Source organism: Aphelocoma coerulescens, chromosome 20 (assembly GCF_041296385.1).
Source record: "Aphelocoma coerulescens isolate FSJ_1873_10779 chromosome 20, UR_Acoe_1.0, whole genome shotgun sequence".
NCBI lineage: Eukaryota > Metazoa > Chordata > Aves > Passeriformes > Corvidae > Aphelocoma > Aphelocoma coerulescens.
In genome coordinates this window covers 8967314-8989277 of record NC_091033.1, presented here as the reverse complement: position 1 = coordinate 8989277, position 21964 = coordinate 8967314, and the positions used below count along the sequence as shown (strand labels likewise).

The 21964-nt window shown below is 46.5% G+C and overlaps 2 protein-coding genes across 3 annotated transcripts; one reads left to right on the top strand and one right to left on the bottom strand.

Moving 5' to 3' along the window:
• Window positions 1-15: 15 nt before the first annotated feature.
• ZGPAT (zinc finger CCCH-type and G-patch domain containing) lies at window positions 16-7643 on the bottom strand. The gene is made up of 6 exons (XM_069034153.1): window positions 6578-7643; window positions 5789-5922; window positions 4888-5046; window positions 3733-3864; window positions 2593-3004; window positions 16-2148 (listed from the first exon to the last, which is right to left on the bottom strand). The coding sequence occupies exons 1-6, from the start codon at window positions 7213-7215 to the stop codon at window positions 2010-2012; spliced, it is 1614 nt and encodes a 537-aa protein (XP_068890254.1). The 5' UTR covers window positions 7216-7643; the 3' UTR covers window positions 16-2009.
• A 141-nt stretch (window positions 7644-7784) lies between these two features.
• On the top strand, window positions 7785-19626 carry ARFRP1 (ARF related protein 1). 2 transcript variants are annotated; one of them, XM_069034220.1, is made up of 8 exons: window positions 7785-7888; window positions 8934-9033; window positions 9415-9502; window positions 9972-10054; window positions 10681-10762; window positions 10917-10987; window positions 17083-17183; window positions 18686-19626. In XM_069034220.1, the coding sequence occupies exons 2-8, from the start codon at window positions 8941-8943 to the stop codon at window positions 18771-18773; spliced, it is 606 nt and encodes a 201-aa protein (XP_068890321.1). In that variant the 5' UTR covers window positions 7785-7888; window positions 8934-8940; the 3' UTR covers window positions 18774-19626. The 2 variants fall into 2 exon arrangements, with proteins under 2 accessions (XP_068890321.1, XP_068890322.1); XM_069034221.1 differs by lacking the exon at window positions 7785-7888 and adding an exon at window positions 8590-8611.
• The last annotated feature ends 2338 nt before the right edge of the window (window positions 19627-21964 follow it).

Sequence of the window (21964 nt, the reverse complement as noted above, 5' to 3'; positions counted from 1 at the left end):
CGCCTTACACGGAGAGAGGGGAAAAATAAACACCAACTTTATTCATCAGGGACGTGAACTGCGCTGGGTGAGAGGTGGCAGCCGCTGGAATAGGAGCCTGACAAGTCAGGCTGTGGAGATCCCAAGGAAGAGTCAAAATATGACTTAGCCAAGACACAGGGCTAATACACCCAGTTCCTAAAGAGATGATGATAAACAGTCTCAGAGCACAAAATAAACCCCCTCCATTTTCTCTGCCCAGCTCAGCTCTCCAGTCATGGGCCACTTCAGTAAGCATCCATGCTAAGCTGGGCACATTAATCCTTGTCACCACTCAGCACTCAAGTGTGAGAAACAAAGAGTCACTTGCTAGGGAAGGGCCATTGTTAAACCCTTGAGTTGAGCCCCGTGTGTGGAGAACACAAATTCAGAACAATGAGGACAGTACAGCCAATCCCAAGAGGAACCAATGGATGTTGAAGTGCCCAAGGCAGCCCATGCCACTTCCCACATCCACAAAGGTCACAGCATGATCCAGGTGCTCTTCAGGAGCAGAGGCTCACTCCCACAGGTTTCCTGAAGATGTTCATCTTGTTAGGTTTTGCTGTCTCACTGCGTTTCTGAGTGTGTCTGCAGCAATGTGAAATCCCACACGACCTGAACAGCTCTGATCGTATCTTCTTCAGTCTCAGATTTTCTGGTTCCTTTGGCAGCCTGACCCTACAGGCAGGCACAGCCCTGTCCAGGCTGATAGCCTGTTTTTTAATCTGTTCTTAGGGATAGATAAAAAAGGAGGTACTAAAGGAACCTCTTCTTTAGAAAAATGACTCACAGAATAAAAGGAAAATGGTTCCTTAAATTAAAAAAAAAAAATGGTGCCCTTAAGATACTGGCATGAATTGCAAACTTTTTTTTTTATAAAAAAGCCTTTACAATGCAAAAATACCACCAGATAATGAAACCAGCATCTCCTCTCAGGCAAGGACTGGCCACCACCAACACAGAATGTAACCAAGGGGAGAGGACCTCCTTCTTGTCCAAACACTTTCCACATTGCAGGGAAGGGTATTTGGCTTGCCTGGCCTGCTCCCAGCCCAGCCCCAAGCTCTCCCACTGCAGGGCTGCACGTTGGGCACACACAGATCTTGCTCTTTGTGCTGATCCAGGGCCCTGTCCAACCTGGATCTGGGTCCTGAGGTTTTTTAGTAAAAGGACCTGTGTTCAGTGAGCCACCTCAGACAGAAAAACCCAACTAATGGTGGCAAAAATCACAAGGTTGGGAATCCCATTATGCTGCTGGCTTATTCCCCCAGCTGTGGCACTCTACTTGTGGAACCAGGCAGCTTTCCATGCCAAGCCACTGAGTTTGGCTACAGCATGTCCTGGGATACTCTTACAGTCAAACTTCTGGAATCTGATGCTCCAGGCTGCTGGTTCTCACCTCTGAGCTGTCAGTTTTCCTTCTTTTCCTTACACTAGGGCTACAAAGAACTGCTCCCCCCAAAAAATGGGAGCTCTCAGATAAATCCCCTAGTAAAAACCAGAAGGCAGAGAGCAGCTAAAGTACTTCACCTTTGATGTTTTCACCCAACTGTGCTTGGGACCCTGCCTGCACCTGTGCTTGGCAGGTGGCCACAGACAGAAGCCACAGTTGATGGCAGGATGTGGGGCTGTCCAAGCCCCCTCGGCTGGTTTGTAGCCAGCAGTGTTATCACCTGAGCACCCACAGACTCTGGATGGAGCTGCTACTGCAGGGAAAACGAAGGAAAGAAGTGTGCAAGAGAGCAGAGAATTGTATTCCTTGTAGCTAGGCCTCATCCAAGGCCCAGCTCACTGAATGCTTTTGGGGCTGGATGGATGTGCACTCCTCCCCCTCCCAGAAGAGCTCAGAAGCATCCAGAAACTGCTGCTTTTTTGCCCAGTTTTAGTCTGGGCAGCCCGAGGCCCAGCAGAGCAGGACAGCTCACCCAGGCTCTGAGGCCAGGAGCACCAGAAGGACAATCCCTGCAATCCAACACCTTCCTCAGCACCTAGAACTCAGTCATCTTCTTGTGGGTGTCTGCTTTCTTCTGCTCCCGCTGCAGCCTGGCTTCCTGGGCCTGCAGCTGCCCCAGCTGCTTGTGAGCATCAGCCAGCTTCTCCTCCAGCTGAGCTGCAGCAATGCTGTGCCTGAAAGCAAAAAGCCCAGTGGCAATGTCATCCTGCATGGTAAGATCAAAGGCTTGCTCCACCCCAGGAGGGTTTGCCCCTTCTTGTAGGATTAGCCCAAGGGACCTGCTGACAGCCAGAAATAACCTCATGCTCAGCACTATCTGGGCTAGACAATGTCCTCCTGGGATGCTCAACAGCAGTGCTGCAGAGGTGGGCACAAGAAGGACTCCAGCACCTTTCCTCAGAGAGCTCCTCTCTTTGCCACAGCCCAAATTCTAATCAAAGGACCCCAAACACACCTGCCAGTGTCCACGCAGGTGTGAAGCATACACTAAACTCTCTCCTCCACTCCCCCTTAGGTCTCATCCAGATACATTTCACTTGTTCCTCCCACACCTCATTTCAAGCCCACCCCTCCCCAGAAGCACCAGGAACTCAGTCCCAAAGAGAACGTTTTCCTACCGCCCGATGTTGCGTGCCAGGGCCTGCTGGATTCCCCTGATGTCCCTCTGTGTTTGTTCAATCTTCTCCGTGGTCTGGAAGAGGCTGACACTCAGGGCTTTCTTGGTGCTCTTGCTGGCATGGTAGATCTCTTTGCTGTTCCTCTGGGGCAGTGCCATCCCCCCAGCCTTGTCCCCGGCACTCTTCCCGCGCAGTTTCTCGTTCAGAAAGTCAAACACGTTGCGCGGGGCCTTACGGCCGCCCGGCTGTCCAGAGCTGCCTCCCTTTGCTCGGCATTTCCTTGATTTACCTGGCTCCAGCTTCCCCTGCTTCTTCTTCTGAAGCACCTCAGCACACTGGTCCAGGGACTTCCCTCGAGGAAGCACCACAGCCTGCACTGGCTCCACTCTGCCCTCGCAATTCTTCCCTAAGCCTGAGGAGAGACACCGAGTGATTACAGCATCCCCTCTCCAAGTCACCTCCCACCACAAGCTCACGCTGACAGTCACAGGCTTAGAACAAGCAAAGAGGCTTTTGAGGTACCAAAAGTTAGAATTACTGTCCCAGCCAAGGGGAGCAGCAAAGGCCAGGCCAGGAGCCTTCCACAGCAGGAGATTTATGATTCCAAGCCTGAGGCCATCCATCAGGCCGGTTTCCGTGAAACTGGGTTCAGCCTCACATCCTCAGCTTCTCAAGCCAGGTTCTACCTAAAACTGGTTTGGTTCCTCTGGGAGAACCGGAGACACAGAGGCCCTCCCAGAGCCCCCAAGGCTCGATGCAATTTGGGTGGGAGCAGCAAGTTCAGCAGGCTTTGAAGTCTGTGTCCAGGCCAGGAGATGCATTAACACAGACATCAGAAGCTTTGCAGATCAGCTCCCTTCCACCTCCAGCCTTTGAACACTCCACAATGTTCTCATGGCTTTGATCATGAACTTGACTGTGCTTCCAAGTGCCTCCAAAGTTTGCCATTACCATACAGGGGCTGGTGCCCCACAAGCCTGTACTTCCATGAAATAAGTCCTCCCTCTTCCCTCCAACACTGCTGTGATCTACCACCCTGCTTGAGCCTCAGCCAACAGGCCCTTCAGCAAAGCACAGTTCTGGCTTCATCCAAAATATTGGGTTTTTCTTAACAGCTCCAGGACCACCCTCTCCCCTTACCTTTTCCAAACTCATATCCCATCTGAACAAGCAGTTTGGAGCCAATGCCACGAGTATGGGCCTCCCAGCCACCAAAAGAGGAGCTGCATGCAGGGGTCCATTCCCCGTTCTCTGGAACTCCTGAATCTATCACTGTGGCACAGAAGGGGAGAATCAGTGAAACAAGAATCACAAATAAAGCTGCTGTGTGGGCCACCCACACCGTACAAAAAAACCCTCACAGGGCAGTACAATTCACTTCTCCAACCTTAAAAACATTTGGTCACTCCTCCAGCCTTACTTAGTTCCTACTGAACTGTCACCTTCCATGAACACTGCACAGGGAGTGACTGAAATGAGAGATTTCACTTGATTTAATGGACATACCACCTCCCAGTTCCAGCCAGAATCACTTAGGAGTTTTATGACCCTTTTCCTTCCTTCCAGGATTGTGATATGGACTAATGTACACATCTGAGTAGAATTTGGCACAGTGGCACCTAATACTTACCCTGTGCCTCCAGCTCCTGTCTCTGGCATGAGGCTCCTCCAGGCCACAGCATTAGTTTTGTGTTATTAGGATCCAATAATCTCTGTCAGGTTAAATGTAAAGAGCTCTAGGACATGACTTTGTCCCTATGATGCAGCTGTGGTACCAGCAGAGCGACAGTGCTGCCTGTGCAGCTTCCAAGATGTTACTTGGGCACTCTATGTCACCTTTCAGCAGTAAAACAGGGCATGGCTGTTCCTGCAGCCTCATCGAGCACTGGAAGGACCCAACACTCCCATTTCTTTGGGTCTCATACTCCTGAGTCATGGAGTTCCCAGGGATGAGGAAATGATTCACTTACGACCTCAGCTCAGCCAGACATGTAAGAAACAGGCTGAGCTTGGAACTCTAAAATATGACACTCTCTTCTTCCACGTGTGGGAAGTTCCCATGGAAACCTCCAGCCTTCATTAGCCCAGGGATTTGCATAAAACAAAGATTTTAGTTTGCAGTTGCAGCATGACAGCCAATTACTGTTCTCAATCTTTCAGGAACACATAAAGAGATCAACTACCTTCATCAGAGGTGAGACACACAGTGAGAGCTCTAGGACAGCCAGCCAGTCCCAGAGAAAGGCAGAACAAAATCCCAAGTCGCTCTTGCTCACACCCTCCCCACTCCCTTACCTTTGGCATAACCAGAATCATCCACACTGTCCCTATCAGACTCATCAGATTCAGCAGCATCTTCACTTCTCAGGGGGGGAATGACACTGTCCCCTTCCACCACAGCCTCCTTGAGGAGCAGGGAGTCAAATTTCACCGTGTAGTAACCACTGTCCACATCTACAGAGGGAACAGCAAGGACGGGAGCTCCCAGTCAGTGCCCAGCACATAGGGAGCTAAACCAGAGTGAGCTCCAGCAGAACAACACGGGACAGGGGGTAGGCACAAGGAACAGGTTCTAAAAGGTTCTGGGTTTAATTTGTGATTTTTATTTCTGTCTGGGAGGGAGAAGCACCCACTGCAATGAAATGCTATTTCCACAATGCCTGTGTTGATACCCAAAGGTTTATCTCTACAAATCAAGAAAGATGGGCTGTTAAGAAATGGAATTAAAAAGAAGTTAGACTTGCTCCCTTCTGACTTAATAACAGTTAAAAGAAAGATGGAAAGAGGAAATAAACCCTCCCTCTTCCCAGGACATAAGGAAGCCTGTATCAGCAGCTGCTGGGCAGGGCCAGCTCCCCTGGTTTTTGTTTAAACAGAGCAGATTATTGCAATTCTCACCTAATATACATGTAAATTCCTGCAGTACCTCCCTCTTCCCTGGAGCAGTTAATGACCTCGTAGTCATTTCCTTTCCACATTCCTGCTCTTTATACCTCCTGTTTCCCAGCCAATTCCCTCCTCTAGCCTGACAAAACTCAGACTGTTTCCTCAGCTATGTCAAGATTTTGAGTTCAGGGCCACAGCCACATAGTTCACATTTTTCTATCACTAACCACAAGAGCAAAGTTTTAGATGCACATAGCCCTCAGCCTCCACCTTCCCCCTGGACCCCGGGAAAGCCCCTGTCCCCCCTCACCGGTGATTTTGGCCGTGTACCAGATCCCGTCACTGTGCTTGGCCAGGCAGGCTGAGCCCACCCCCAGACTGCTCAGGTCGGGCTCCTGGAACGGCTGCAGCTCCTCCACGGACACCACCTGACCATGGGAAAACCTGCAGGGAGGGAGGAACAGGAGTTTTCAAATGAAAATCCCTTCCCTCCTCAAAGGAAATGCACACGAATGTCAGCAGTGATGAACCTTCACCATAACTGGGGACGTTTGACCACGTGCTGTTGCAATTATAAAGCTGTTCATGTTTCACCTTAAACATGTTATTTATGTCATGGAATAAAGAATGCATCCCATCCCAGAGACTTTAACTTCCTTGCTAGTGACACATCCAGTTAAAAAGTTCATGGGTTTGGGGATAAACAGGATCAGAGACAGGCAGGGCTCCAGCCCAGCACCTTCACAGATCACTCAAGCTGATCCTGCTGAAGATCCCCAAAAAAGGAGCCTATAAAACCTCCCTGTGCAACTGGAATGTGAGCACTCGGGTGCTCCACAGACTCGGGTGTTTTATTTTAAAACACTTAACTAGTTAATTTATCCACTCAGTTATGTAACACCTCTGCAGCTTCCCCATGGGATGTCCCACTTCATCTGTGCACTAGCTAAAGAAAACAGCCAAACTGATGCCACTGCTCACCACAGCGCACTTTAAAAACATTAAGGCACAATCTCTCTGGGCGAGAAAGCCACACAGAGCACTTCAGGAGGAGGTTTATCCCTCTGGAACAAGGCCCCTCCCACCCCTCTCTCTTTACCGACAGTTCTCCTTAAATCTGCACTTGTCATCCAGGAAGAACGGGCATGGCTTCAGGGACTTGTGGGTGGGGTACAGATAGAGCACCCTGACCCCAGCACTGCCATCCTCCAGCTCCTCTGTCCCCACAATCATGGCATTGTGGTACTCCAGGGTCCCCCAGGAGCTGTAGTAGGGGGCTTTAACTTTCATCCCACTCAATTCCTCCTCCTCCTCCTCTCTCTCAGACTCCTCCTCCTCTTCACTGCACTTTGATTTGGTTTTATCCCCAGTTTCTCCCTCTCTCTCCGAGGAGATCTCATTATCAGCTGGAGCCTCATCTGTTCCAAGCCCAGCAATGGCTTCCTTAAAAGCAGCGTATTCCTCATCCTGGGCAGAGCTCTCCAGATGGGAATCCTGCCCCAGCAGACCTGCTAGGGAGGAGGAGGAGGCATCTGTGTCCAAAGTGGCCAGAAGTTTGCTCTTTTTCACAGCCACCAGGCTGGACTCGGTCAGTTCTATCAGCTGCTTCAAATCCTCCTGCAGCTGGATCAGGTCCGACTGCTGCGATGGATCCTGGCCCGCCCCCAGCGCCAGCTCCACCTGCTCCAGCTGGGCGTTGTAGGTCTGGATCGCTGCTTCCAGACTCTCTTCATCCATTGTCAGCACAAGAAAGGCGCTTTTGCTCGCGTCCTCTCCACGAACTCAAAACACATTCAGAGTTTACTCAAGCCCTTTTTGGATAACAAGTCCTCGCCCGCAGAAGCGACATCTACCCGCCGTCCCGCTCTTTCCCTCGGAAATCACCAGGGTGATGCTCCTGCTGGAAACAAGCGGCAAGAGGCGACGGGAGAGTCCGAGGAGAGGCCGGGCCTGGCCCTGCCCTCCCCCGCCACGGAGTCCACTCAAGCCCACCGGGCCCGCGCACGGCACCGCTCCTCCCGCAGCCTGGGCGCTCCCTCAGCCCCAGGGCTGCAGCACCTCCCTGAGCCGCCACCACCACCTCGGCGGCCCCAGAGCACCCTCAGCCGCCTCGGCCCCTGCGAGCCGCCTCCACGACACCCGCCATGACGCCCCCTCTTCCTGCCGCAGAGCCGCCGCTTCCGGCTGCGCTCGCCAGCGCGTCACCCGCTCAGCGCTCGAGGTCCCCGGCAGGCCGGCGGCGCTGGACATTCTGGGAGTTGTAGTCCACACGCTACCCATGTGCGGCTACCGCAGCGGCAACAGGACTACATTTCCCAGAGCCCCAAGCGCATAATGGCGGCGGCCGGTGGCGCTGGGGAGTCGTAAGAGGCGGCTCGAGCTCCAGCACTGACACCGGCACCAGGAGCAGGTGAGGGGCCGCGGACCTCGGGCTCGGGGCTCTTTTCCTCGCCCGCTGCTCTCGGGAGCTTGGGGCGGCCTTCTGGGCCGGGACGTGGCGCTGGGCCGGGACGTGACGCTGGGCCGTCAGGGGGAAATGGCGCTGGGCCGGTGTCCCCCTTCACCCGTCACTGGCTGTGAAAGGGAAGGAAAGGGCCGGGTCTTCTGGATGTGGAGGGATTTCCCGTGTCCGGGAGGGTCTCCCGTGTCCGGGAGGGTCTCCCGGGTCGAGGAGGAGCAGGCCGGCGGTCGGGCGCGCCCGGGATCAGTCGCTGTCCCGAAAGAGGAGCGGGCCGGGGTTCCCCCCAGCCGGTGGCCCGGCTGCTCCCCCGGGGACGGCGGGAGCCCCCCGCTCTCGCACAGCTGGAGGCAAAGGGTCGCCCCGGTACCTGTGGGATTGAAGCCCCTACCCTTAGGTGCCGTGTCCTCCCTTGCCGTGAACCCCCTGATTCCTGCTTTGGAACACTTTTATTTCCCTTTAGGTAATGGTGTTTGACTTCAAAGTGGTTGTTTAAGCACGCTTAAGGCAGCTGCCTCTCAAAGGCTCTGCCTTGAGGTTCCCTTTATCTGTGTTTGAACAGAAGAGTTGTTGCAATGGCATGTGAGTCAGCTGCAGCACTTGGTGCCAGTGCTTCCTGCATCACAGCAAGGCTGATCTGCTTTGTGTGTGCAAATTCAGCACCAAAAAACCCAGGTGTGAGCATCTGTAGATTCTTGCTCAAAATACCTGTTCTTTGTATTTGTATGAAGTTCACTTCATTTTCTGTGGGTGTTGCATGTACTGCAAGAGGTGTTCAAGCCCTTCCTCAGCTCCCCTTTAAACCCCAGATTTGATCTTGAGCTATTTTCATGATCTCTCTTGGGTCTCTGATTTTTCCTGGGATTGCCTAAATATGAGTGTCCTGATAAAAGAGTAACGTCATTTATTTATCTGGCATTGGGAAAAACTTGTGCTGTGGCATGAGAGGCTTTTGGGAATGACCTGTTTGTTAATGATTTCCTGGAATTTGTTGCAGGAGCAGGATGTATACGCTGCTGTCAGGGCTCTATAAATACATATTCCAGAGGGATGAGTACTGTGTCCTGATCCTGGGTTTGGACAATGCTGGTAAAACTGTAAGTGCTGTTTATCACCCCGTAGAGGGCACACGCAATCCTAAACATTCTCCAGGGATAAATCTTCCAACAAGGGCTGATCTTCTTCAGCTCTGTCCTGAGTTATTTTAGTGATGTCACACCAAACAATCAACTTTTCCCCATTACTTAAATTACCACAAGTTTTCAGGGATGTGGCTGAGGCTTTGCTAATCCCATAATCACTTATGATCCCTTCTTTCCTTGCTAAAATAAGGAGCAGGAAGAGGAGTTTGTCCAAAATTAGGTAGGGCAGTATCTGCTCTAGCAGGATTACGCAGAAATGAAAAGGCAGGTTTGGGGTAGGATTACCCCAGCCAGTAAAATGTTTGACAGTAAATACTTTGTCTTATTCCTTTTCAGACCTTCCTTGAACAAACTAAAACCCGATTTAACAAGAACTACAAAGGGATGAGTTTGTCCAAAATCACAACCACTGTAGGCTTAAACAGTGAGTAAATCCATGTGGATTTTTTTCAGCTTTCCTGTGCAGTTAGACAACAGCTGTCTTTTGTTTGAAATATTTAAGAATTCAGAAGGGCAGAATAGTTCCTGGAAGCAGAGATTGTGTCTCCCAACTGCCCAGGTCTTTTTGTAGATAATAAAATAGGCTTTCTTATCTTAGGAGGAAAAACTCTTGAAGTATTAGAACTCCAGGTATCCTATTTCAGTGCTGTCCTCAAACTATTTTTCCCTGGAGTTCATTCCTTGGCCCAATTCTGGAATTATTTGCACTGATACTGCTCTAAATTTGTGATCACTCTGTGCAGGTTTTGCTCTGTTGTTGCAAGTAGTCACTGCCTGTGATTTGTTCCCCTACAAGCTTGTCCCACCCCAGATTTCTGAGTGGGGTGTGCATGTGTCTGTGCTTTACAGCACCTCTAGTTTTAACTGGATTGTTCTTTCCTTCTTCCCTCCAGTTGGAACTATTGATGTTGGCAAAACTCGGCTGATGTTCTGGGATCTTGGCGGGCAGGAGGAACTGCAGTCACTTTGGGACAAGGTTAGATGTGTGGTTTTGTTTAATTTGATGTGTACAATTTGCCCAGAGAAGCTGTGGCTGCCCCATTCATGGAAGTGTTCAAAGCCAGGGTGGATGGAGCTCTGATCAGCCTGATGTAGTGGAAGGTGTCCCTGCTCATGGCAGGGGGTTGGAATGAGATGATTGGCTGTTTCCAACACAAAACATTCTGTGGTTCCATGATTTCTGTTAGAAGTGGTTTTGTCTCTTAGAACTGAACCACTACAATCATTTGGTAATCACACAGGCTTATTGATAACCCCAGTAGTTAGCACTAACAATTTTCCAGAGATTCCACTATTTCTGTGCTTAGTATTTGCATTATTGGTTACAGACAGCAATTACCAACCCAGATCTGGGGTTGTGCCATAGAGATAAGCTTTGGGGAGACACAGGTGAGGTTTTTCATCTGGTGTGTTGATCAGGCCTGCAAACAGAACACACCATGCTGTGTGCCTCCATTCTCTCCAGGCACACTGTGAATACAGCTGGCTCTAACTGGTTGATCTCCTCCACATGTACCAAAAATGTACCAAATTAAGATAAAATCATGAAGAGGAACAAGTGATCCTAGTGGATTGACACCAATATCTGTGTTCTCCTTCCAGTACTATGCTGAATCTCATGGGGTGATCTATGTTATTGACTCCACTGATGAGGAAAGGCTCTCTGAGTCCAAAAGAGCTTTTGGTAAGTACAGTGTGAACAAAATAGACCTGAAAGGTTGTATCAAATGAGACTGTAATGCAAGAAAGAGCCTCTGGCTTCATCCAGATAATCTGTGCCAGGCATTTGTGCAACTTCCAGAACTGGCTAAACCTGGTTTTGTTTCTGTCCTTTGTAGAGAAGATGATTACCAGCGAAGCTCTGGAAGGGGTTCCCATTCTGGTGTTGGCCAACAAGCAGGATGTAGAGGTAAAATACAGCAGATTTACATACATGAGCAAATAAGCCTTGGAAAGGTGAACTCTGCATTCATGTTAAATTTGTTCCACATTCCTGAGCTGATCCTATGGCCCTGTCTCATCACTGGAAGTAATTGCTTTGAATTTAGTTGTGGTTTTTTTCCTTTCTCTTCCAACCCTTTTCCAGTGCCATGAATGAGCTTCCTACAGGAACATAGTTTTGAACTCTTTATGTAAACAGAGCAAACTGCATAGCTATGGTGGCTCTTTCTTGTACCGTGACTGGGTGTATTGATACTGTTTTTTCCTGTTTATTCAGAAAAAAAATGTTTACTGCACTTTGTTTATGATGCTGTTTAAAAACCAGGAATAGCACAACAGATGTATGTGAAGCAAGTCATCCTTTCCCCATAACTGGATAAGATCTGTTCAATAAAACTCTTGTTTGTTGTAGAGCATTCCATCAGTGACAGCAGTGAATGGCAAGGAATTCTCTTTTCTGGTAATATAATATGAATTTTTTCCACCATATTCAGAACTGTAAAGCTCTTGGTTTGGGTTTGACAGTTCATGGGTGGTGCAGTGTTTAGGTGACACATCCTGGAGCATCCTTATCTGCCCTAGCATGGAAAAAAGAGAAGAGAGTGCCTAAGGTGGTCGTGGTGTTTTTCGTGTTTTCCCTCCTTTCCCCTGCAATGTACCTGGAATTCCAGGACTGCAGCTCCAGTGATCGTCTCTAGATGGAGCCAGAGGCTTCCAGTAGGATTTAGAGCACCAGCCCTGGCAGCTGGGATCAGTGTCTGTTCCTAAGTATGCCAGTACTTCTCAGGTTCTTCCTCTGGACTTCACACTTGTCCGAGTGATTGCACTTGTGGGAAGTACTTGAGACTTCCATTGAAATCACTTGGCTCTCAAGGAGGATTGGTTACATCTGGTTGTTGGATGATCTAGATTATCTAGTCTTAGAAATAAGAGAAATGTAGTTCCATGTAAAAGCAAGAGATCAAGACAGAACTCCTGATTTATGGTCCTGACTTTGCTGTTGTCTCTGGAATGTGGGGAAATGGTCTGTCTTTCCTGTGGAAACCAGAATACTGACTCTCATATTCCATGCAGCACCACAGCTCTTCTGTAGGGAGCAGCCTACACTCTTGCCTTGACCTGTTGAGAATGTTCCAAGCAGTGACCTGGAAAGCTGTTCCAGTTTGCCTTGTGACTGTATATACATACTTTGTTACAGGCTGCAGACACTGGCTCTTCTGACACTCTAGCCAGACTAAAGACAAATAATTGAACAAGTGGACATCTTTAAATGACCAGAAAGAGGTATTTGGAACAGGCTTTCAAAAGAAAATCTGACTTCTTGCCCCCTCTGGAGGGTCTGAGACCAGCCCACAGACTTAGTGCCTTCATGCAGTTGCAGAGCTGCAACAAGAGATTAGCAAAGCCAAATCCACTTTCTATTTGTAAGAAATACCTAAATTGGATATTTAGAGGTTCACTCCTGCAGAATGATCTTGGTTATGGACCCAGCAAAGAGGCATCACTGCTGTTAACAAATCACTAAGGGGATTATAGCTTATTTTCAGTAATCAGTGAGGTTCACTTAAGGTTGAGAAGACTCAGTAGCCTGTTTCTCTTCCTCTGATTTAGCAGAATGGAAGACCTCTGGAATAACTGATAATTAGCACTGACAGAGATTTTTCTGCTCTGGATCTCCAGATATAAAACTGTAGTAGGGAATTCTCACCAGCATCCCTCTATCCTGAACCACAATAAGGGAGGATAAGTGGTATCTTAACCTTGCTGGTATTTGGAGATGAAGGATAATTCTTGATGATGATGTCTATAGAGGCCAGCAGAAGACTTGTGATTAAATACATCAGAAATAGTACATCTGGCATAGTTTGTTTGTTTTGTTTTTAAGTTTACATTCTGTTATTAAGATAACAAAAGCGCTGATGCAACCTGAAATTGCATAAAGTGTTAAGAATTTTGCTGTGAACCCCAGGGTACACTGTGTCCTCTCAGCACTGCCAAGCACAAGCAGTATTTGGTCATTCCAAGGGATGAAATACAGTCACTGTCTGCAAAACACCAATTGTAATATTCTCACAGTACTGAATGTGATATTTTATGGTATCAGGAGAATGCTCTGTGTTCAGCAGGGCCTTCAAAACTGGATTATTTTATAATTAATTAAAAATCTGAGTCAAATGTGTGTTGGAGGAAGGAGTTTGTTTGGGTTTTTAAAGGAACTATTGCTTTAAAGGTGAAATAAAATACCTAATATCTACTAATTCCTGTGAACTCCCTTTCAACTCAGAATGCCACTTTTGAAAACATGGCTTATTGAAGAAAAAACTGCAAAATAAGAATTGATATTTGCTGTTTCGATGTGAATGCAGCTGTTGAAAGGTTTGCACAAGGTATACATTTCTAAGCTTTACAATGAACTGTCAGAGTTTGAGGATAGAATGGTTCATTGTGGAACACTATTCAAAATACTGGAAAAACATGACCTGTCAAAAACAGCATTTGAAATTTAACAATCTGAAAATTACTGGGTGCTGAATGATGTCCCATGTCTGGGAGGAAGTTTTGCCATCCTCATCTAAAGACAAATTTTGGAAATTTAATTTGAAATCTCCAGAATGTTGAAAAGCCTCCTTGTGCCTTTGGAAAATGCGAGGAGTCATGGTGAGTAGCAGAATACTCATTTCCACACAGCTGTTAGAAAACAGACCTTCTTCATGAAAGCCATTCCACTTTCCAACTGAAGACCTACCACAGCTTCCCTGTAAAATTAGTTTTAATTTAAATTAGCTGGTTTAAATTGAGGCTATACTATTCCTTGTTAAATTTAAGCAAGCTTAAGTTTTCATTTAAAACAAACTAGTAAAAAGGGTAGCCCACAGCACAGGTCAGGTGAGTCAGACTTTTTGTGAAATAATTTTATTTAGGCAATCCACCTTGCTGTTGTTTCTCTTTTAGTTCCATTCTGATGATTGATTACTCTTGAGATGGATGAAAAGCCTCTACTTGAGGTTTTATCCATGTTTCCAGTTTTATCCTGACTAGAGACCAGGCAGCAGCATTGTCTGCTGCACTGGATTTGGTGAATGGATAAAAACTCTACAATTCAACCTTTTTGTGGCTAAAACTTGTCTTGCTGCTTGATAGATTTTTAGGTGTACCATTGCTGAGTCTTACTTTGGGTAATGCTATTCTGAACCCTTCCTAGGAGGAATTTGGTTCAGTCTTGGCTGGATTATGCCTGGAGGAGCCTTTGTCAAAAGATGTTTTGCAGTGTGTTATTTTGGGGAAGCTGAGATGGAAATCTGGTTCGTCATGTGTTGTGTGTGAGGTTCCTGTGAACTGGCTGAGAGATACCATCATTCCTGAGAGGTCACTCTGGATTGCGTTGTTGTAATGGTGCACTGTTGATGTGATCACAGATCAAGCTTCCCTTCTTTGCCCTTAGGTTATGTGTTTGCAGCTGAGAAACAAAACACATCTGTAAACAAATATTTTGTAATGTGGCTGGGGTGAAGGGGAACTTGGAAGCCACAGCTGACATTTTCCCTGAGCATGCAAAGCTCAGATGCCCCTTGCTGAAGTGATGGATAATCTGCCTCATCCTCTGCTGTCACATGAGATTCCTGTTCGGGGTTTTCCCTGGAACACTAAATCAAGGCATTGATAGTTTGGTGTTACCCCCTCTGCTGTGCTGCTCTACTTCATCCCAAGGGGAAAATGATTTTCCTCAAAACAGGATTGGTGGTGCAGTGACATCCTGCTGTGACAATTTGAATGGTGCGAAATCTCCTCAGAAGCAAAACTCTTTCTGATGCAGATTTCCATGGAGAGCTGTGGCTGGGCAGCTCTGTGGAAGGTGGAGCAGACCATGGCTCTACCAGAAGGTGGGAAAGGGAAGTTATGACAATGGTTTGTACTGGGAGATAAAAATGGCTGTAATTGTAAGCTGCACTGGGAAAAGTGGACTCTTAAGGGTTCAGGGATGGGCAAGGTGAAGGATGTGGGTTCTCTGTGCTGCTGGGTATGTGCAGGTGTCCTGGTCTGCTGGTGGTGTTGGGAAGTTCATTGCCTGATTGCTTTGCTACCTGTGCAAGTAGATGTTAAGGAATCATGGGCAGCATGGCTGTGCTCTCTGTTGTTACTTTGTACCTTGAACACTTTATCTGATTTATTTTAAAATGCATCATCATTCAGGAAAGGAGAAGGAAAGGGTAGACTCAAGAAGAAATGGATATACTCAGAAGTATATCATTAGACCATGATATTAAACTGTAAGAGGCTTAAAGTATATTTCAAGAAGCATTTGCTCATTTTCAACTGCCTTGAGATTTAACCATCCTGCTGCCAGGTCTCATTGACTGAAAAAAACAAAGACATGAAAAATAGCTCAGATTACTGACATGCAGCTCTTTCTCCTTCCCAGTTGTTGGGTAATTGACTTGTCCAGAGCTTTGGGTTAAACCAGGAAGCATTTGGACCTGCCTTTCTTACTAGGCAGTGGACACCGTACCAGGCTAAGGGAGCAGCTTTTACAAACCAGTAGAGAATGGTTGGCTGGCTGTAATCTCTGGCCCATCTTCCAGACCTACTGGTATGAATTCCAGCTCTCGAGTCCAGTCTGACTCCCTCTAAAGTTAGTAATTGTTGTTGGTTTTTTTTAATTAACTATTTATCCTGTGGCTGACAGCTCATCTGTATGAACTGCATGTTTGTCAAAAATCCTTAACTAAATTGTTGAGGCTTTGGCAGAATGATGTCAGTAACATTTTTGGGTATGGTTTCTAGGTCATTGATTGAAAGGGCAAGTTTAAAATGCAACTTCGGTCATAAGAAAGTACAGTCATCAAAAGTTGTACAGTTAATGGAGTCAAGGGCACTGGGTGAATTGGGTGTCGTTAAACACCTTGCAAGCCATTTCTTAAGATCCCTTCCTATTTTTAAACAATGAAACCTGCTTACTTCTGTTGTCCACAAAAGTTTCCTGTATTTAATTTCTCCAGAATCAGTGTTTTGCAAATGGATGGCTGGTAACATTAATTTTCATATTTCTGTCTCTCAGAGTTTACGTCCACTTATCCAATCCTCAGGACTCACAAGGGTCCAGTTTGGCATTTGTGTAAACATTTGTCCAAAACACTTATGCGGGCCTCATTGAAGGTTCAAAACACATAACTGAGCATTGTTGAAGGTCCAAAATGTCTTTGCAGAGAGGAGGGAAGGGTGGGCTTGTGGCCAGCTGAAGTGCTTAAATGGCTTGTCCAAGGCTTCTTAGGAAAAAGTGAGCACTGAGTGGTCAGGGAGATGCAAGTCCAGACTTTAGTTGGGCAAGTTTGCTTTTGTTGTAGCTTTAAAAGTAAGATTTTTATGGTGACACCATGATTTGTGTCAGGAAAGTAATCCACTGGTTTATTGGGGGTTTTTGATTTGTGGTGGTGTTCCCAGCAGCCTCCTGGCAGCTTCACAGAAGTTTAAGACCTGCTGGGGGTCAAGAGCACCGTGACATCAGGCATCAGAAAACGTGCTGCATTCAGTGCTGCCACTGTTTTCTCTGAATGCAAACAGATCAGTGCTGGTGGGGCATGGCTGTAATGCCAAGGAATGTGCTGAGAACAGGAAAAATCACAGGCTGTTTTGTGAGAGTGCCCAGGGTGCTGGCAAAGTGTCAGCTGGGCTTGTGGCAGGGACCCTGTTTCAATAGGCTTTGTCAATAGTAAAGCTCTTGTAGTGTCCTGGTAAATACAAGCTGTGTGTGACAGTTGAGCAGCTTGGAAGGGATATCCTTAGAGGGGGCAGGTTGTGCTCATTTTCAGGACTGTTTGTTTAGAAGTGTACAAATTAAGGCTCAGCTAGGTGAGGCAGTGTGTGTGTACTGTCAGCAAACAGCACTCTGTTTGGTGAAAAAAGAATATGTTCATTTCTTTAGAATGCAAAGAGGTGAATTTGCTGTGTTGGTGGGTGAGGGGGTTTAACCTCACAGCATTGCCATCCTGACTGAAGCACGACTGCAGACATGGTAGAATTCATTGTGGAAGAAGGTCACCATGTCTTCTTTGGTTCCCTTTGCAGACTTGTCTGTCAATTCCTGACATCAAGACAGCATTTAGTGACTGCATTAACAAAATTGGGAAGAGAGACTGCCTGACACAAGCCTGCTCAGCCCTTACTGGGTGAGTATGAGAAGGGGTAGACTCAGAATGGATTGACTGTGCAGCTGTGGGGTGTCACACACAGAGCAGCACTACAGGATTTATTAAGCCTTGAAAGGGAGCTGTGCTTCCTTCCAACACTGACAGACACTCGTTCAAGAACCTTGGACTTGCCCCAGCTCAATAACTTCATCTGTAAATCCTGCCTGTGAAACACAGTGCAAGTGTACTTCTGGCTGAGAGCAGCTGGACTTGGAGGCGTATTTATTGTCCTGTATCATCCCTTCTCCTTGCACAATAATCCTTGAAGATGTTGGTTTGCTGCAGCTCCTGGCTTTTAGGTTAGAATGCAGTTGAAAATGCAGGTGTTGATGCCTCTGCCAGAGAAATGGGTGGTGCTTCACTGTTGCTGCTGTAACTATGCTTCTACTTTCATATTCTTTGGTGTGCAGATGAGCTTTGTGATGGGGATGATATAACAGTCCCCAAGAGCCCTCTTACATGGGGATGCCTGTGGTTTAAAATTTGATGACTAAAACAGACCCTAATTGGGGCTTATGCAGCTGCATGCCACGAACTTGACCAACCCACTGGATTCTTGATATCTTGGCATCATTACTGCGTATCGAGTCTTGCAGTACTTTGCTTCTTTGTACTTTCAGTTCTTTAAGTGAAAAGTGATACTTGGTATAAGTCAAAAGTTTTGTTCCAGATAGAGAAACACTCCTGGCTGAATTACTGCCTGGGTTGAATCCAGAGCTTTGAATTTTTTTCTTTTATAAATTTAGCAAGAAATCTGTGTTATCATACAAGCTACTGCAAAGGATAACAAAAACTACTTGAACTGTGAAAAAATATCTGTTGTCTGCATTGCTACAAATCACATACCATTAAGCAGATGAATGACAACAAGAACAATGTTCAAGCACTGACTGAAAGAGAAGTATTAGATAATAACCTTATGAAAAACAACCTTTTCGGTTGTGTCTTTTTGTACAAACATTTCTAGTTTTGATCTGTGTGGAATTTCCTTTCAAAATTCTAGTTTGAGCTTGCACTAAAAGAATAAATAACTCCTGGAAGTCATGCCTAGGGAGCTGGTGGTGACTTGCTTGGCAGCCCCAGCACAGATGGTTAAAGAAGGCTGGAACCAGGATTGCAAGATCTTATACAACTAGTGTGAGGTTTGTGGCAAAATAACGTCAAGCCAGCTGTCAGGTGTGTTTGATGCTTGTTCATCCCAAGATTTCCACAGAGTTGGTGACTAAGTTGGGTGTAGACTTCTACAGACACCAGAAAAATAAAGGATGGAGGTATATATTGCTGAGCTAAAAGAAATCAGATTCCTGTTATTTGTTGGCATTTCTGTGACATTTCTCATGCAGGCAAACAACTGGGGTAGGTAGAGCCCTTACCTTCCTCATGTAAGGGCTCAGTTAAGGCCTGTATGATCCATGTTTCTGTTCTTGGTTGCTTCTTGTTGGTTTATTTTAAAAACTTTTTTGCTTGTCTTACTTCCTTAGCAAAGGGGTGAACGAAGGAATTGAGTGGATGGTGAAGTGCGTGGTGAGGAACATCCACCGTCCCCCAAGAAAGAAGGACATCACGTAGGAATTCCGAGCCAGTCAAGGAATGGACAGCCTCTTTCCACACACTTTTGTGTTCCCTTAAAAGAAGGTGATCCACTGGATTCCTATTACACCTGATTCTTTCCTAAGTTTGGAGACAAATATTCTCTTTCTGTGTCTAAAAAAAACTTGAGCCAAGGATTCCAACTGGGTGGGGGGTGGGAATCTCTTACATTAAGTATTGTCTTTGGCCTGAGAGCATCCTATGTAGCAACCTACACATTGTTGCCGATGCAAAGGACTTAATTTTCTACTATCTTACTTTGTGATTCCTGATTTGTTAGTCTAACAGGCTGGAGGCCGGTGACATGAAGGAGCACCTGAAGGAAATGTGTAGGTGAATGTGGAAGGGGAGGAGCAGCCTGGGGAATGGCTGTCCCTCCTAACTGAGAAGATCCCTTGCTGCTCCAGCCCCGTGTTCCTGCAAGGTGTTACTGGCCCTGTTATGCTGCTGTTTGTGTAGTGGGGAGAGACAGCATTGATTAGAACTTGATTTTCAGTTGGGGTGTTGATTCATAACTTTGACCTGTGGTAAAAGCAGATGTGGAAACCAGCAACTGCACAGTGGTTATAGGGTCATGGAATCGTTAAGGTTGGAAAAGACCTGATCAAATCCAGCTGCGCTGGGTGAAATGGATATTTCTACCAGGACACGGATTCCAGAAGCACTGCCTTGCTCTGACTGCCAGTCTCTGTGCATTCTCTTTAATCCTAAGAGTGATTGGGATTTTCTGTAACTGGACTGAATCAAGGCCCTCTCTGTGATCTTTCTAAACTGAAAACAACCTCTAGGCAGGGAGAAATCAGTATGCAATAAAGCTTCCTACTTATTTGAACTTCCCTGGCTGAAACAAGTGGTGTTTGGGAATAGCAGTACTTAGCCCGTAGGTTTTCTTTGAAATGTAAGAAAAAACAGAAAGGCAGCACTCAAAAGACAAACAGTGCTCAGTTCTTGCATCGCCTACTCAGCTAGAGATGCTGATATATCACTATCATTTCCCTGAATATGAGTTTTTACGTGAATTTCATGGTGGTCTGGCAATGGGTGTGGCTCCTCCTCTATTTTATTTACTTCTGGCACTGGTGAAGGTTCTGTGCTGTTTGCTGACATAATTAAGGGGCCATTAATTGCACTGTACTTGAGCCAGTTAGCAATATTTGTTTAAAGGCTGTTGGGATCAGTCAAAGAGCTTTCTGCCAGATTTTCTGCGTGCAACTCATTGCAGGTGTTTTTTGAGAGAGAGCATCATTCACTCACTCACATTTGGGTCAAAGCACAAGAGCAGCTGGGCTGTGTCACTAAGCTCATGAAGTCAGTGGAAATAATTGCAAACTGAAGAGCAGAATCTTCCTTCTCAATAAGAGAAGTAAGGCTCCTTCAGACTTAGTGACCCAGTCATTTTTCTTGTGTGCTCTGTGAATGTGGAGGATCCCTTGGAAATCACTCACCCACTGTAGGAAATGGCACTTTTTCTGCATGCTGCATGTGATGTAGGGCTGAGATTTCCAAGAGTACTAAAGTTTTGGAGAACCAATGGCCATTGGCCATTAATTATTGGGAGCATCTCTCTCACTGGGCTCTTGGAAAACACTTGGAAAGCCTGAGTGTTTTCAAGGTGACTTTGTGACTCTAGCTGTTTTGGTTGGCAGAGTTGGTGTTGACAGTTAAACTGAAGATGGAAAACAGCAACTAATGAAAAAAGTACCTTGCTGAGAGTCAAAACACTTCAGTCAAGTAGCTTGAAATGTCTATTCTTTGGGACACAAGGGGTTTTCCAAGATTTTCACATACTATTCTCAGATCTCTTGCTCTTTCTTTGCCCTGGGAGACCAGAAAGGAAAAAAACAGCTTCTAGACACAAAGAAAAGCTTCTAGACTGTTTTGTGGCCCATATCAGCAGGGGGTCTTAAAGCAAATATTTTGACTTCAGCATTCCAAGTTCTCAGGCGTGGAGAGTCCTTTCCCCAGAGACATGCCCAAGCTGAGATAGGTATGTATGAGCATGCTCTAGCCACAACAAATCAGGGAGGATTTCTCTGAAACCAGCAGCATAAAGTTCACTCTAATTCAAAGTGAGCTGCCAGAGCAGTATCCCAGCAGATGGGACAATTTTTTATATTTTGATCAGAAATTTAATAGTTTACCACATTTTATACTTACAGGAAACACAGACTTACTTAAAATGCTTTTTTTGTTTCAAGTGACCCTCCTGCCAGATCTCAAACAAAGCAAGAATGTTTCTGAATAGTTTCAATGTAGTCAGTTTTCCAGATTTTTGATAAACTTTCGTTGGACCTGTTTTGCCCACGCCTGTTCACAGCAGTGTGACTGCCTGAAGAGCTGCTTTATCTTCCCAAGGAGAAAAAATTTGGTCATCTGCACTTTGCAATCCCTGTTTCCTTTGGCATGCTGTCCATGAGATAAAGGTAAGTGTCTAATAACCTCAGCAGGGATCCCACTTGCCTTATTTGAGCATTGGCAGATGATCACATTTCTCTCACCCATCTGGAATGTCCTATGCAAGCATTCGTTAGCTGGTAGCAGTAGGAGACAAGAGCTAAGAAAACACCTCTAAAGCATTTAGAATCCTAGTGAGTCTTTGAGTCTTAGAGCTGTCTGTGTGCTGCCAATTCCATCTTCATTTGGAACTCTGTAAGGAGACAGAGTAACTGAATTACAGCAGTTCTGGCTGGTCCAACCTAATCCTGTCCCGTCCTTGTGCAAGGCAGCAGTGACGTCTGCACTGAGGATCTGCGTTGCAGTGCTGCTGACGTCAGAGCTCACCCCACTTCCCAGGACCTCCCATCCCACAGAACCACAAAAAATGCCAAGACAAATCAGACCCAGCTTCAAAGTCCAGCATCTTAAAAGTCCAGAGTCCAGTCTCTGGCTGCTAACATCTGTCTCAGAAAGTGGGGCAAACAGATGCTCTTTGAGGTCTGTGCTCCTGGCCATCCCTACTCTGCTAAACTGAAATCAAGCCATCATAAAGAAGTGGACTTAATATCCAGTGCTGTAGGGTAGTTTTAGTGGAGAACTGGGCTATTTTTAGTCTCTTCTTCCTTATCATCCTACTTGTGTACTGCTGACACACGCAGCATATCCAACAGTTTGTTTAGGCAAAGAATCTGCTGTCATAATACAGATCACAATCTTGAATGAGTCTCCTCAGC

Bases quoted from the DNA above. Each gene is read 5' to 3' on its own strand.
- ZGPAT (XM_069034153.1), bottom strand. From the start codon at position 7,215: ATGGATGAAGAGAGTCTGGAAGCAGCGATCCAGACCTACAACGCCCAG. The intron at 5,047-5,788 runs GTGAGGGGGGAC...TTCCCTCTGTAG, and splicing joins GTACACGGCCAAAATCACCG to ATGTGGACAGTGGTTACTAC. The intron at 3,865-4,887 runs GTAAGGGAGTGG...TCTGTGCCACAG, and splicing joins TGATTCTGGTTATGCCAAAG to TGATAGATTCAGGAGTTCCA.
- ARFRP1 (XM_069034220.1), top strand. From the start codon at position 8,941: ATGTATACGCTGCTGTCAGGGCTCTATAAATACATATTCCAGAGGGAT. The intron at 10,988-17,082 runs GTAAAATACAGC...TTCCCTTTGCAG, and splicing joins CCAACAAGCAGGATGTAGAG to ACTTGTCTGTCAATTCCTGA. The intron at 17,184-18,685 runs GTGAGTATGAGA...TTACTTCCTTAG, and splicing joins GCCTGCTCAGCCCTTACTGG to CAAAGGGGTGAACGAAGGAA.